General features: G+C 42.3%; 1 protein-coding gene and 1 long non-coding RNA gene across 3 annotated transcripts in view; both read right to left on the bottom strand.

Moving 5' to 3' along the window:
- Window positions 1–1147, bottom strand: part of LOC109511851 (uncharacterized) — a 13755-nt gene extending 12608 nt beyond the window's left edge. Inside the window, exon 1 of the long non-coding RNA XR_002167406.1 lies at window positions 775–1147. This is a non-coding gene — a long non-coding RNA (uncharacterized LOC109511851). The remainder of the gene's footprint in view (window positions 1–774) is intronic.
- A 568-nt stretch (window positions 1148–1715) lies between these two features.
- Window positions 1716–4403, bottom strand: LOC109511850 (zinc finger MYM-type protein 1). Of its 2 annotated transcripts, none has more exons than XM_019863194.1 (2): window positions 3761–4403; window positions 1716–3128 (listed from the first exon to the last, which is right to left on the bottom strand). In XM_019863194.1, exon 2 carries the CDS (start codon window positions 3079–3081, stop codon window positions 1825–1827), a length of 1257 nt encoding a protein of 418 aa, XP_019718753.1. In that variant the 5' UTR covers window positions 3082–3128; window positions 3761–4403; the 3' UTR covers window positions 1716–1824. The 2 variants fall into 2 exon arrangements, with proteins under 2 accessions (XP_019718753.1, XP_019718752.1); XM_019863193.1 differs by having other exon boundaries at window positions 1716–3137; window positions 3777–4403.
- Between the last annotated feature and the right edge of the window lie 10879 nt (window positions 4404–15282).

Below are 15282 nucleotides of genomic sequence, written 5' to 3'. Positions count from 1 at the left end.
ATTTCTAATTTAATGACAATATTTCACTTTGGTTTTCCTTTTTCTATGCTGCGATGTATTTAATTAATCCCCTGATTTGTCCCGAGTCCAAATTGCTTTTTGTGTTGTTATTTAATTTAAGTTTTGTATAATGGAAGTTTTTACCTGTTGAGTTTATCGTGCTTTTCTGTTGCTCAGTTAGGTCCGAGACCCCAATGCGACTTCACCATTCTTCCTGCCATGCTGAGTTTCAAATAATGGTTGTTTCCTTTTGGTTTTACTTTATGTAGTTGCTCGTGTCATTTTTCATTTGGCCATTTATGTTACTGGTGTGTGTCCGCGGTTCGTCGCGGCCGCCATTACTGTACGTGGCGCAGCCGTTTCTGCTGCACGTGATGCATTCAATGACATCACGTATATAATACTGAACGTGTTCTTTTTCCCCTTTTTTCTGTACATAATTACTATACGATCACCCATGTTTTGTATTTGGTTTTGTTGTGTATTTTCTCTCGTTATGGATGATGATTTGTGAAGGCGGAACTACCAGGAAAGTCACGGGTTATGTCCGAGACCCCAATGCGATTTCACCATTCTTCCTGCCACACTGTGTTTCAGTCATAAAAAGCCACACTCCAGTGTCTGGTCTATTTGAGGCGGCAGAGACGTGGAGCTCGAGACCGTCACAGTTGTGACCCGTCAGACATATACAAACACACTGCGTAAAAGAAAGACAGCAAATAAAGGATGTTCAGAAAGCTTACGAAACAAGTGAGACGAACAGCGTGGCCCAACCTAATCTGTGAAGAACAACTCTTGGCTGCATCCTGCGAATGGCGTCCAGCAGTTGACGTTGTTCCTTGTGGTCCTCTTTTTCTTTACAAAGTTCCTCCTCGTATTCTGATGTCCTTCTTGTGCACATGGTGCGAAAATTGCAACAGCACTTTCCGCTAACCATCTCCGCGCAGCGATGTGTTGAGCACGAGGGCCTCTTTGTTCGCGGCTAGCAAGCTAACAGAAGCTAAACTACGCGGAGAAACACCAATGTACACTGAGACTACTTTCATCGGACACGAAAAGATGTTTAGGTCCAGCGAGATGATTGTGGACGCCCCGGGTGGGGGTTTTAGCACGTTGAAGGCAAATTCAGAAGAATTTCGTCAAGGGCGTCTGTCCCTCAACGCGCGCCAGTTCCGTACAGCAGTCAAGCCACCAATTGTTCATACTCTGCATGACGGAAATCTGCCGACAGCGAGCGCCGTTGACCACCTTCAAAATAAAAGCTTTTCAACCCGCCAGCGGTTTGGATTGAAAATAATGTTTTAAAACAATTTCTTGGCGGCCAGGCAACGACGAGTTCACCCAGAGAGAATGAAAACCACAAAGAACAGTTCTAAATAGTGATGTGCCCAACTGTGCCGAGGCTCCGATGCGTGTGCCGAGAAAACCGGAAAAACAATCTGCGGATTGCGCTTCCAGGCATGTGTGGATTACGCACGTGGCCACGCCCGAAGCCTCAGAACGCGCTTTGCTACGTCCGAAGCCTCGCGAGGCGGGATTCCTACCTCACCACCAACAAATAGTTTCGCGGGTGATTCGAAATAAAATGGTGCACCGGGACGACAATGACGGACGGCAGCCATCCAGTGGCGGTTCTAGATCAATTTCACTGAGGGGCCCTGGCCGGGGCCAGGGATTTTGATAGGGAGGCACATTCAACCCAAGGGCAAAAAAGACTTATTTGACTTTTTATTCAATCAAACTTTGAAAACATTGCAGTCATAATATTACAGTGATGAGAAGGGAAAAACTGTATAATAATCACATTCTTAAGCTGCCCTACCCTTACAGTAACCGTATTCTGCGATTTTTATGATTTTTGGCAAAACGATCAACAAATGAGTCAAGATTTAGTGCTTTTGCCCTCCTAGACTCAATGCTCAGTACCCCAAGATTACTTAGTCTATCCTCATTCATGGTGGACCCGAGGTATGCTTTCACCAGCTTTAATGTTGAAAAACTCCGTTCGCAAGCAGCAGTGCTCACTGGGATTGCAACAGCGATTTTACAGAGTCTGTAGAGCTCAAAAAAAACATCTTTGTTTGGTTCAATGAACTGTACGAGCTGCACTGTACTCGAGGGTCTCTGCATCCCAGCCTGGATTTTTCTTTCCAAGATTCTTTTGAACTGATGTAGTTCATGCCCCAGGTCATCAATATTTGAATCATACAGTTCTGCAAATGAAAACAGATCCTTCTCTTTGAGGAATGTATCTTTTTGGGGATTTAGAGCTGGAATGCTATTCATGATTTCACAGTTTTTACTTGAAAATCGTCTTTCAAGCTCACTGAGCATAAGATCAATGACCGGGTAGAAAAAGTTTGTACGAAACCAGTCCTTATCTCTTTCTGGCTCTCTCTGCCCAAGAGTGGTAAGTACACAGTGCTGGCTGAGTTTTGAGCTGAGTGTTTTTGGTCGTTTTTCAGCTGGTGGTGTTGGATCACACTGCCCAAAAACATTCAACACTTCATCCCACACGTCATCAAAAAACGACTCTTGCCTGAAATCACTCAGTGTCTTAACTAATGCTTCAACTAAATCTACAGCTTTTGAAATGTCAAGTGTTAAAGACTGCAGGATATCAGAGAGAAGCTTTGTTTCTCCAAACACTTTACGAAGCACAACAAGATGCACTGTGAATTCAAAATTTATCTGTGCTAGCAGACCTCGAGCCTCAACAGATCTTTCACCATGTTCTTCGGCAATCTCTTGCAGGACTCGCTTCAGGGCAGGCAGTCGATCCATGATGTTACGTAGAGCTATAAATCGACATGCCCAACGAGTGTCACTTAAACGCTGGAGCTCTCTTGGTGCACCTTCAAACATATCTCTTTGTATGGCAAGCCATTTAGGATGGACAGCTGATCCAGATGTGAACACATACAGTTTTTCTAGTAAATAGAAGAACTGTTCTACCTCTGGGATAGCTTTGACTGTATCTACAAGAACCAAATTTAGACAGTGGGTGGTGCAATGAATGGAGAAGGCATATTTTGCTCTCTCTCTGATTCTCGCCTGTACCCCGGAATGCTTCCCACTCATGACAGAAGCCCCGTCATAAGCTTGGCCTACAAGGTTCTTTTTGTACTCTAGACCAGGGGTCCCCAACCTTTACTCACGTCAAGGCACACTTCTCGGTCAGGTGACCGACGACGCTCATAAACAAAACGCTAAAGCCCGCAAAATGAGTAAAAATGCTGCTTGGAGACCACAAATGACAGCGGCCTTAAAAGTACGGTCGAAACAACTGGATCAAAGTTATGGCTGAATACTCTGAGATCGCCACAATAGCACTGTTGCTATTTCCGACATCCTACCTGTGTGAAGTGGGGAGTTTCTGCAGCAACGGCGACTAAAACAAAATTACGAAGTAGACTGGACATAAACCACACACTTGAGGTGTCATTGTCTCCTATTACCCCGAGATGGGACTGTCTGATTGCAGAAAATCAAGCTCGGGGCTGTGGTGAGTCGTCATTTTCATGCACTTTGAATTTGCGTTGTATCGTATTTTGAAGGCATTAAACATTACCAGAGCGATAAGAGTGTTGCGACCAGATTAGACGCTACTTGTGTTTATTATTATATTTCGAAAACACCACAGTTTTCATGCAGCTCATACCATATTATTTTGTCGTATTAATTCGCCACACCTTAAATGGCGGTCCCTGAAAATATTGTCTGACTTTAACCGGTCCGTGGGGCAAAAAAGGTTGGGGACCCCTGCTCTAGACCAAAACTTTCCAATATGTGGATTATTTTCTCACTAAGCCCTGCTGCATCGAGCTTCTCTGTGGATTCAAAATGGAGGAAACTTTCCTGGATAGCTCCATTGTAGTAGTACCTTAGTACAATTGAGATCTGTTCTTTTTTCTTTACATCTTTTGTTTCGTCTGCTATGATGCTGAAAACTTCACTGTTTTTCACTTCTTCTGCAATTTCAGTTCGAACCATGTCTCCTAAACAACCCAGAACCTCATTCTGAATAATTTTGCTTGTGTATTTTGCATTATGAATGGATGTCAACCTTTTCTTAACAGCTTTGTCATGGTTTGCAATTGTGTCAAGAATTGCTTTAAAATTCCCTTTGTTATCCGAGTCTGCAGACTCATCATGACCTCTTTGAGCTACGTTTTGAGTGGCAGTCAGTAATAGAACTTCCCCTATTGTTTTTATGTATTCTCAATTTTCTTTGATGTGTCTGTTGTGCTCCTTATTTAAGGCAACGACTAGTGTTGCATCAGCTGCTACAGCTCTCTGATAGTCCCTCCATGCAACCATGGCTTCCTTGTGGCGCTCAGATCTTGCATGCAATGCAAACCCTCCTGTTTTGTAAGATGCTTTCTTCCAGTTCCAACAACAAGGAGTTGCTGTGGAGGATGCAGAACAGCTGGCACAAGACCGCCGGCACTGGAAAAACCTGGTTCATCTGGTCGGCTCAACGCACAGGGACGGGACCCCCGGACCTTCGCTGGAGCACTAACTAACTAACTAACTAACTTTCTTCCAGTTTTTGAAACCAACTGGTGAGTCAAAGACTGTGTCTTGGCTATTAGGAGGGCTAAAATGTCTGCAAGCGTAACAATACGCCGAGTCCATCTGTTGAGAATATTCGAGCCAGGGGTGGATATGGTACCAGCCTGCCTTGAAGCTCCTTCTCCTGTCCCCCATCAGGGTCCTGGGAAACTGTTTTAGCTCTGGCTGCATTGGCGAGTCCTCTTGACAAATACTGATGTCTGTGGACAAAGACAAACCAAATGGATGTAAACACAAGTTCTGCATGGACACAGCATATACACTAACCCGCTACGCTTACATTGCTGAGGCACTCAGACATACACAATTGTCTAAAATGAATTGATTGATGCTATTTATTAATTGTATTAATTATTTTTTTAATTGTAATCAAAAAAATATAAATTAATACATTCTCAAGCCTGACCGGGGACGAAAATTGCAAATACACTGAAGCTAGATGTTTTACATGCATATAATTATCCAAATTTTAAAAGGCAATGTCTGATATATTGTTCCTGTTAAATAAAAATTAAAATAAAAAGGGAGACTAAAAAAGTTGCGCACGCACGTAAGCACACACACACACACACACACACACACACACACACACACACACACACACACACACACACCACACACACACACACACACACACACACATACACACACACAGAACAGGATCGTGTTCTTTTCAGCATCACATACCTGATGGTCCAGTGCTTGTTGAAGCGCAAATATCCTCTGTCTGTGTCTCACACTCCACTTCTATTACAGTCTCGTCTTCCTCATTCTCAGGATCTTCATTTGTATCCCTTTTCTGCTCTGTGTCCTCGCTCTGAAAATAAATGTATCCCGTGTCCTCTGACTCTCCCTCTCTGGTGCTTTCAACTTGCTCCTCTTCAGAATTTTCACCACCATTATCTGACTCTCTCTCTGTGTCTGGATCAATTTGTTTCTTTTTCAGATAGAAATATGATGTAATGTCCGTTTTTCTTTTCATTTTTAACGTTAAATGTTGAAGTGAAGAGGAATTAGAGTTAATAATGCTACTGTTGGGGGCTTGTTTCGTTTTGTGATTTTACATCGAAAATATAAATGGTGTGTCGAAAATAGCACTCGTGTCTTGGTAATTTGCTTCTCTGGAGACTGCTTCTCATTTTCCCGCTCATTTTTAAGGAGTGCAGCGCACTAAAGGTTCCGACTAGAATGTTAAGCCACGCACTTCGGTTCAGCTACTTACAGGAACTGTTACAGTGCAGTTTCTGCTGTTACTGGAGATATTTTAGCGGACTGTAGTCACTAGTTTTACCAGCATGGATGAATTGAATACTTAATTTACCTTTCTAAAAAACTGTCGAATATCCATCCTGTCGACTCAACCTGACTTTCGGCAATGAACTGTCAGTTGTTGCATTAAGGAAACCTGGGAGATTTAACATTACAATTATGGCAGGTTATCGAAATATAATTGAAAATGGCCACATTACATTGAATTCGATGCAATATATTAGCAAAAGTAAAGGAAAAATAAAAAATACTTTTTTTTAAATAATGCAATGAAATTATTTAGGGGGGCTAAAGACATTTTTAGGGAGGCTGAAGCCTCCCTAAAATAGGCCTAATGACGCCGATGTAAACACACCTGCTAAACCCCAGTGGAACGAATAAAAGACGCTGTGGACAAGACAGTTGTCGTAAAAAATATATTTGGCCAAAAAGGGAAAAACACAGATTGGCAGAAAATCGTGTCCGTCCAACTTCGAGTGTCGCCTCAGCTAACTTAGCTTAGCTGTTTTCGTGTGTGACGTCATTTGCGTCGGCGCTGATTGGTTGAAATCAAAAGACGCGCTTGCGTATATGTACGTGCTGAAGCACGCACAGCAGAGAGCAGCAGACTATCACTGCTGAGGCTCGCTTAGCTTGAGTGGCGTCGCCACAACAGTAATACTCTCGCCTCGCATTCTCATGGCCTCGCCATATCTCGGAGGTTTCGAAATGTCGGCCCGAACGGAAGCCACAAAGGGTACACGTGTGCAAACAAATAGAAGATTAATCATTGAATGTCGAGTATTCGAAGAGCGTTTTGTGTAAACTAATTCATGTGAGATAGGCCATGTGTGTGTGTGTGTGTGTGTGTGTGTGTGTGTGTGTGTGTGTGTTTTTTCTGGAATTTTCAGAAAAGTCCACTTTCATCTCTGGTAAAACAATGCTACAATGCTATCATACCACTTGGCAGGTCTTCATGATTTGCAACACCCCTCCACCATAACCCCAAGCGCCCCTCCATCATAACCCCTAGCACACGTCACTCCCTAACGCTTGAATGAAGTGTTTTTATTCAAAGAGTAGAACAGTCAGGGTAAGTGTTATTTATACTGAGAAAAAAAAATAAAAGCATATGATATACATTTATGAATTAATGTTTTAGTGCAGTAGTTTCTCAATATGAAGTAAATCAACACTCAACAGGCATGACATGGCACGGAAGACAAGTTGAGAAATGACTTTGCATTGAAGTCAATCACTGACTGCAGAAAAAGCGGTAATCTCTAAACATTCTCTGAGTACTACTATTGTTACCACTACCACTAAAACTCCTAAAGTGTCCTTGGGTGTTTTGAAAGGCGCTTCTCAATAAAATGTATTATGATTACTGTGGCGTGTAACTACAGCCACAGGGTAATGTCACGTCCGTGTGACGTTACGGCCGTGAGGCCATAAAGTGTTGAGTTGCCGGAAAGCGTGGATATAAAAGCGTTGCGACTGACAATAAACAGCAATGAGCACAGAGTCAGTTTCCCAGCCTTTTATTGTCCACATTACACAACAACTACAGTACTAATACAACTGCTTCTAATACTACTACTATTAATACTACTACTAATACTACTCCTAATACTACTATAGCATCAACACATTTTCATTACATTTCAAAAACATCAACACTTCCAGCATTTCTGCTGACAACCGTGCCCTGTGTAGCTGCATGATAGTGCCCCCCCCTGCTGAAAACTCTCTCAACAGGGGCACTGCTCGCAGGTACCGGTAGGATATGTTGCGCCAGCAACAACAAAGCAGGATACTAAACACTGGCCATCCCGCCAGGTCTCCAAAATGCCACTGACTCCTCGACCGCTACCTCGTTCTCCAGATAGGAAGCTAACTGGGCACGCGGACTCTCTTTGCCACCAGTTTTTGCTCGCTTTCTCTTCTGCTTGTATTTGGCCGCGAACTTCGACATCTTTGCCGGTAAATCACAATGTAAATGTGTATAGTTGACGAGTTGATATGAGTTAATTTAATACCTTCAACTTCACAATAATAATAAATAATTCAATCAAACATGATTTTAAACTATGTATTATCAATATTCATTATTCTAAACATGAGAAAGCATTTAGCAAACATAACTGGAATCCAGCAAAAGGACTCCACTTCCCAACGGCCAAACCCAGAAGTGAAGTGCCGGCATTATTGACTCCAGCTGTAACGCAAATTACTTGGTTCAAACAAATATTCTAGTGTCACAGCACAAACGTGACAACTGTGCAAAATTAACTAAATAAAAGACACCACTGTTAAAGAAAGACTTTCCACGCTATTTAAACTGCCGATCGCGAACGGTCACTGACCGTGATTGAAACTAACTGTGATGCCTCTCTTTATATGTTGCGCTAACTGTCACCTGTCAGTGGCAGCCTCGCCCCTCTTAAAGAGCCAGATAAGTCAAACAATATGTAGTAATAATAGTTTCCCTGGATGGAGTTTGTTTGATTTCCTCATGATTTTTGCCGTCCTCGGACCCGGGGACTTGACTCCAAGGCCAAGGACCAAGGACTTGCCTCCAAGGCCAAGGATCAAGGACTTGACTCCGAGGCCAAGAAACAAGGACCGACTTTCGGTCCTCAGCCAGTCCTCGAGGCCAAGGACCGGCTCGAGGACCACAACACTGTTTCCTATATGTTTATTGGTCGCTACCTCGCGGATTTTCGTTTATCGCGGGTGGTTTTGGTCCCCATTAACCGCGATAAACGAGGGATTACTGTACTACGATTCAACAAAAAGACTGAAAATCTCGACAGATGCGTCAAAAGACGGTCCTGGAGCTGTCTTACTACAAGCAGCAGGTGAAAATTGGAAACCTGTAGCTTATGCTTCTAGATCCATGACAAGAACTGAAACAAAATATGCACACATTGAGAAAGAATGTTTGGGATTGGCTTATGGACTGGACATTTTCCATTGCTATGTGTATGGCCTTCCAACATTCACAGTTGACACAGATCATCGCCCATTAATATCCATCATCAAGAAGAACTTGAGCAAGATGTCGCCAAAAATCCAGCGCCTCATTATGAAAATGCAAAGGAATGATTTTGAATTAATTTACACACCAGGCAAACATGTAGTGTTCGCAGATGCGCGATCAAGAGCACCAGAGCTACACCACACAAGCTCCACTGAGAGTGATGTCAAGGGTCATGTAAACCTCATAGTGGAGTCCCTGTCGGTCTCAGATTCAAAATCAAAACAAATAAGGGAGGAAACCATGAAAGACACAGAAATGGAGACGGTGATGACACATATGAAAGAAGGCTGGCCGAATGGCTCATTCAAAAAGTATTGTCACATCAGGTCAGAGCTCAGTGTTACAAATGGACTATTACTGAGGGACAAAAGGATTGTCATTCCGCACAGTATGAGGACAGCCATACTGCAAAGGACACATGAAGGATATTTCGGAGTCGAGAAATGCAAGAGAAGGGCCAGGGAAGCCGTATACTGGACTGGCCAGGCATCAACAAGGAAATTAAAAATATGACTGCAAAGTGTGAAACGTCAAAGGTATCAGAGCAAGCAAGCAAGATGCTGATTCCAGATCTTCCCACCGCTCCCTGGAAGAAAGTTGGAACAGACTTGTTTCATTACAATGGACAAGATTACTTGACTATTATTCCAACTATCCAGAAATCGCCTTGCTCACAAGCACAACTGCAACCAATGTTATAACACATATGAAATCCTTCTTCGCAAGACATGGGATACCAGACATTGTAGTTAGTGACAATGGACCCTGTTATAACTGCAGAGAATGGCAACAGTTCGCAATGCAGTATGGCTTTAGTCATATAACATCTAGTCCCCTGCATGCACAAGCCAATGGTAAAGCAGAAAAAGGTGTGCATATTGTCAAGCAACTTCTTAAAAAGGCAACAGACAGCAGATCGGATCCGTATCTAGCTCTTCTGAGTTACAGGACCGCACCTCTTGAATGTGGCCAATCACCTGCTGAGTTGTTCATGAATCGCAAGCGTCGCACAACTTTGCCCTGCTGTTCGGAAACGAGACAGAACAAAGACATTCAAAGTAAGATGGACTATCTAAAAAGCAAACAAAAGCAACGTTATGACAAAGCGACCAAAACACTTCCACCACTGGTCAAAGATGATGTTGTTCGAATCCAGGATCAAAAGATGTGGAACAAGAAAGCTACAGTACTCAAGGAAGTTGGACCACGGTCGTACGAAGTGAGAACCGAGGACGGAAATGTGTTCAGGAGAAATCGTCGAAACCTTCGCAAGACCAAAGAACATTTCCAAGAGACAAATGATGAAACGCCAAGTGACGATGTTGTGTCTACTCCAACTGAATCCAATATGACTGAACTGAACAAGAATGGTCATGAACCATCGTCAGAGAGTGATACTGGGACAGAGAACATTTTTATGTGTTCACAACGTTCGCTCTTCAGCTCTGTTTCCACCCGGTCGATGCCTCTTCTTGGCTCTGAAATGCGAGAGCCCGCTTTGGCCAAGCACGGCAATCGGCAATACCTGCCCTCTGCTGGTTAAAGTTGGTCATTGCAACCTTCTGAAAGAATTCCATACTGTATTTCTTTCGACCCTATAAAAATCAGCAATAACATATCGAGACCACCGTGTGAACACAAGCTGCACTAGAAACCAAGACCAAATACCGATGGAAGCAATACAATTTCAAAGAAACCAGTTGTGAAGATAAATGCACGCCGAAATAAAGAAGATACGTTTTGTTTTAAAAAAAAAAGCAAGTTTAAAGGTGAAACTTCGTGAAAATGCCGTCCTTTTGCAGACAGCAACGCACTCCTCCTTCGCCTCAAATACTGTAAAAAAACAATCCAGTATTTGGTCACGACTAACTGAGGAGGTTGAGTTTTAAGTTCAGGGGTTCGTTGTTTTTTTAATGGATGGCTCGACTTTACGAACGGCAAAAGGATAGATGGAATCCTTTAAATGCAGTTTTATTGAAAGAGGAAAAAAAGGCTTCACCGCAGCACGTTCGAGAACACACTCTTCACTAGTGATGTGTCGTTCGCGAACGAACCCGCTCTTAGAGCCAGCTCTTTGAAGTGAACGACGAGAGACAGCGCTGCAGAGAAAAAAACAACACGGTGGAAAGTGGAAAGGTGAGAAAATGGATAGGAAGCGCAGTGAAATTTGGACTCATTTCAACTTAATTGATAGTTCAAAGGCAGCATGTAGACTGTGCAAGGTTAAAATATCCAATATCAAATTTTAATTTATAATTTGTGTGGTAATCAAAGCTTACTTATGTTGTTTTACTGTAAATAGTTAAAAGCTAATAAATATACACAATCAGAGATTGGAACTTTTTGTTGACCTTGATTTGAGATGGGTCTTTGTTTTTGTACTTTGTAATTTATTTTTTGTAGCACTCCATGTTGTACTCCATGTTGAGTGTGTTCAGAAGAATATAAATAAAGTCATAGAAATAATAAATATTTGATATACTGTATATTTTTTACATTAGTAATTCATTTTACACATAGTTTTACATTATTTTTGTGAGTAAATTAATTAAAGCAACAAAAAAACTAGGGAGCCATTTGGGAGCCGAAAGAACCGGCTCTTTTTAGTGAGCCGAGCCAAAAGAACCGGCTCTCTCAAAAGAGCCGGAATTCCCATCACTACTCTTCACAACTAAAATCACTTCCTGCTTTCACTTACTTCAACAGCCAATCAGAATCTCCCAACATAAAATCACGTCTAAGCAATTATTAAACAACATAATGCAATTTAGGTAATCTTAACATGAAATAATATGATGCTCAAACATAAAATGATAATTAAGAATATAACATAAGCTTACACAGTCAAGGATTTGTAAACCGAGTGTACGGGTTTCAAAATCAGCCTTTTTGTCTCGTCGAAAAATTCACCTCACGTGGGCTTTTTCATCTTATCTTGTGACATTTTACGGGGTTTTATTTCGTTTCCAGAACACTAAGAAAACAATACATTTTTTTAAGTAGAAAACAAGTCGTTATTTCACCTTTCTTTAAATTTGGAAACACCAACATTGAAATACAGCTTGATATTCTATATTTTTGTGTGTAACGAAGAAGAAAAAGTCTATAAACAGGCTGATAGTCATTTTTTCACGACAATAAAATTTGACACAAGACACAAATGGAAATAAGGGTTTCTTTTTCGATTCCCGGAAGTTGTCACCGACAGCATTCCTCCTACTGACCAGGAAAGGGAGACAACGTAACGCCTGAAGACGATATCGTGACCTGTTCTGTAATGATCCATTTCTATCCTGAATTTCACACACGAGCGACAGGTGTTGAAAATTCTCTTACAGAAATAAATAAGAGTGAAACAAACAATCAAAAACAAGAAAAGTAGTCCAAAAAATGAATGAAAATCAGAAATTGCTGTTGAATTCTGGTTTAAATAATAATCACACCTCTACCACTACGGCTACAAGCAATAATAATAAATATTCTCAGCATTCCTGCTTGGGCGACAAAATAAACTTGGGTCACAAATGCTCCACAATCAAAATAAAACAAAAAAACATCACTTTCCTTGATTTTGGCTCACAATATGTGATCACTAATTTACAAATACTGTACAATGGCCTATGGATGTGTGACATCAGTGATGTCTTCACAGAAATAAAATCACAGGAGCTGACCAAGGTTGTGGTGACAGCAGTTTATTCCCATTATGCTGACAGCAAAATGGGGATGAGTGTCATCTACGAGAGCAAATGGCATTTTTTTGATTGAAAGATGGTACAGCGTAAACATGAGCCATTTCCACAAGGAATTTTAAAAAATTTGAACAAAACATGTCAAAGATTCATTCGACTAATTCAGAGCACCGAATTAACTCAACACACAAAAAAATAACTACTTGAGGCTTGCTGCATCCATCCTTCCATTTTCCGATCTGCTTATCCTCACAAGAGGCATGGGGGGTGCTGGAACTGATCCCAGCCATCGTTGGGCAGTCGGTGGGGTACACCCCGAACTGGGTGACAGGTAATCTCACGGCAGACAGAGACGAACAACCATCCGTGCTCACATTTGCAGCTAGGGACAATTTTAGAGTGTTCAATCAGCTTGCCATGCATGGTTTTGGGATGTGATTCAAGTGATGACCTCATCAGCAAGCTCTGTCGAGGCCGAAACAATTGAATCAGGTGTGGGAAAACAAAAATTCATGAATTTATTTATCTATTTTTTTAATGAGGTGAAATTTTAGTAATTGATGGAGAGTTAACGTTGACTTAATTTTCTGTCACAACTTTAGAACTCTTCTTGGTGGTTTTCATTCTCTCTGGGTGAACTCGTCGTTGCCTGACCGCCAAGAAAAATTATTTTAAAACATAATTTTAAACTCAAACCGAAGGCGGTTAGGTAAGCTTTTATTTTGAAGGTGGTCACGGCGCTCGCTGTCGGCAGATTTCCGTCATGCAGAGGATTAACAATTGGTGGCTTGACAGCTGTACGGAACTGGGGCGCGTTGAGGGATCGACGACCCTTCACGAAAATCTCCTGAATTTGTCTTCAACGTGCTCAAACCCCCACCAGGGGCGTCCACAATTATATCGCTGGACTCAAACATCTTTCGTTGAAGCTTCGTCTCCGATTAAAGTCGTCTCGGTGGACATTAGTGTTTCTCGGCCTAGTTTAGCTTTGGTTAGCTTGCTAGCCGCTAACAAAGAGGACCTCGTGGTCAACACATCGTTGCGCGGAGTTGGGAAGCGTAAAGTGTTGTTGCAATTTTCGCACTATGTGCACAAGAAGGACATCAGAATACGAGGAGGATTTTTGTAAAGAAAAAGAGGACCACAAGATACAACGTCAACCGCTGGACGCCATTCGCAGGATGCAGCCAAGAATTGTTCTTCACAGATTAGGTTGGGTCACGCTGTTCGTCTCACTTGTTTCGTACGCTTTCTGAGCATCCTTCATATGCTGTCTTTCTTTTACGCAGTGTTTGTGTGGTGTGTGTGTGTGTGTGTGTGTGTGTGTGTGTGTGTGTGTATGTATCTACATATCAAATTCAAGTACAAGTTTATTGTCAAATTCATCCATCCATTTTCCAATCCGCTTCATCCTCGGGGGGGGTGCTGGAGCCGTTCCCAGCTGTCTTCGGGCAGTAGGCGGGGGAAACCCTGAACTGGTTGCCAGCCAATCGCAGGGCACACATAGATGAACAACCATTTGCTCACAGTCACACTTAGGGACAATTTAGAGCAGGGGTCGGGAACCTTTTTGACTTAGACAGCCATGGAAGAGAAATATTTGGAAATGTACTGCAGTGAGAGCGATACAATATAGTGTATTTTTAAACTGAATTCAACAAAATGTCAGTATAGTACGCCTCTGAATGTATTCTTTGAAATAATTTTATCATATTTCAACATTAATGTGAATGGTCTTCTGTGCCTCACGATTGCGAGCAAAGCTAGCGGAATTATAATCAGCTTGCCGGGTCCGAACACGGAGTTGCTGCTGTCTAGCTGGCACCCTGCTCAGATTGCACGCATTCTGTTGTCTCCTTCAGGGTGTTTTGATGCGAGCATAGCACGGTGAGCAGAGTGATTCAAAAGGGGCCGTGTACCTGTTTACCCAGCAAAGGCCAAACCAGGCTAGTATCATCCAATTAAAATTGCTCCTGCTGCCAAGTGCAGCTCTGAACAGGACATAAGCAGTGAAAAATCAATTGTTGGATTAAAAAAATTGAGAATATTTTGTTTTATCTGCGAGCCAGATGCAATCATCAAAGGCGCGAGAGGTTCTCGACCCCTGATTTCGAGCGAAGGTGTCCAAGTCCGACTAAATTTTCCCAACCACCCCCAGTGATGAAAGTCCTCCGGATTTTCCCGGAATTCTGGATTTTCAAATTTTCTTAAAAATTCCGTTGGAAAATTGAGCCAAAATTTCCGAAAATGAATCCGGATATTAGTTGACAACATTGGACGAATATGCATTTGAGTTCGTTGTTTTGCTTTTCACGAGCGTAGCCATGTTGAGGTAACAGTAAAGAGATTTTCGTCTCTTTTTAAACACACTTTCTAAACCCCAGTGGAACGAATAAAAGACGCCGTGGACAAGACAGTTGTTGTCGTATACAAATATTTGGACAAAAAGGGAAATGCACAGATGAGCAGAAAAACGTGTCCGTCCGACTTCGAGCGTCGTGTCGTCTCGGCTAGCTTAGCTTAGCTGTTGTCGGAGCTCAAAGCTTTTGATCTGTGACGTCGGCTGCGTTGGCGCTGAGTGGTTGAAACCAAAAGACGTGTGCTCTGACGCACGCACAGCGGAGAGCAGCGGACTATCGACTGCTGCTGCTTTATATACAGTGTGTGTGTGTGTGTGTGTGTGTGTTTGTGTGTGTGTGTGTGTGTGTGTGTGTGTATTTAAAA

Source organism: Hippocampus comes, unplaced genomic scaffold (assembly GCF_001891065.2).
Source record: "Hippocampus comes isolate QL1 unplaced genomic scaffold, H_comes_QL1_v1.1 scaffold206, whole genome shotgun sequence".
Taxonomy (NCBI): domain Eukaryota; kingdom Metazoa; phylum Chordata; class Actinopteri; order Syngnathiformes; family Syngnathidae; genus Hippocampus; species Hippocampus comes.
Note: the sequence above shows the minus strand (reverse complement) of the source record. Positions and strands in the feature narration are given on the sequence as shown.

What these genes read in the sequence shown, in the direction of transcription:
- LOC109511850 (XM_019863193.1), bottom strand. Translation starts at nt 3,993, where the DNA reads ATGGTTCGAACTGAAATTGCAGAAGAAGTGAAAAACAGTGAAGTTTTC. An exon ending in AATCCACATATTGGAAAGTT is followed by an intron (nt 3,138 to 3,776) that starts TTGGTCTAGAGC and finishes GGTTGGGGACCC; the next exon opens with CTGGTCTAGAGTACAAAAAG.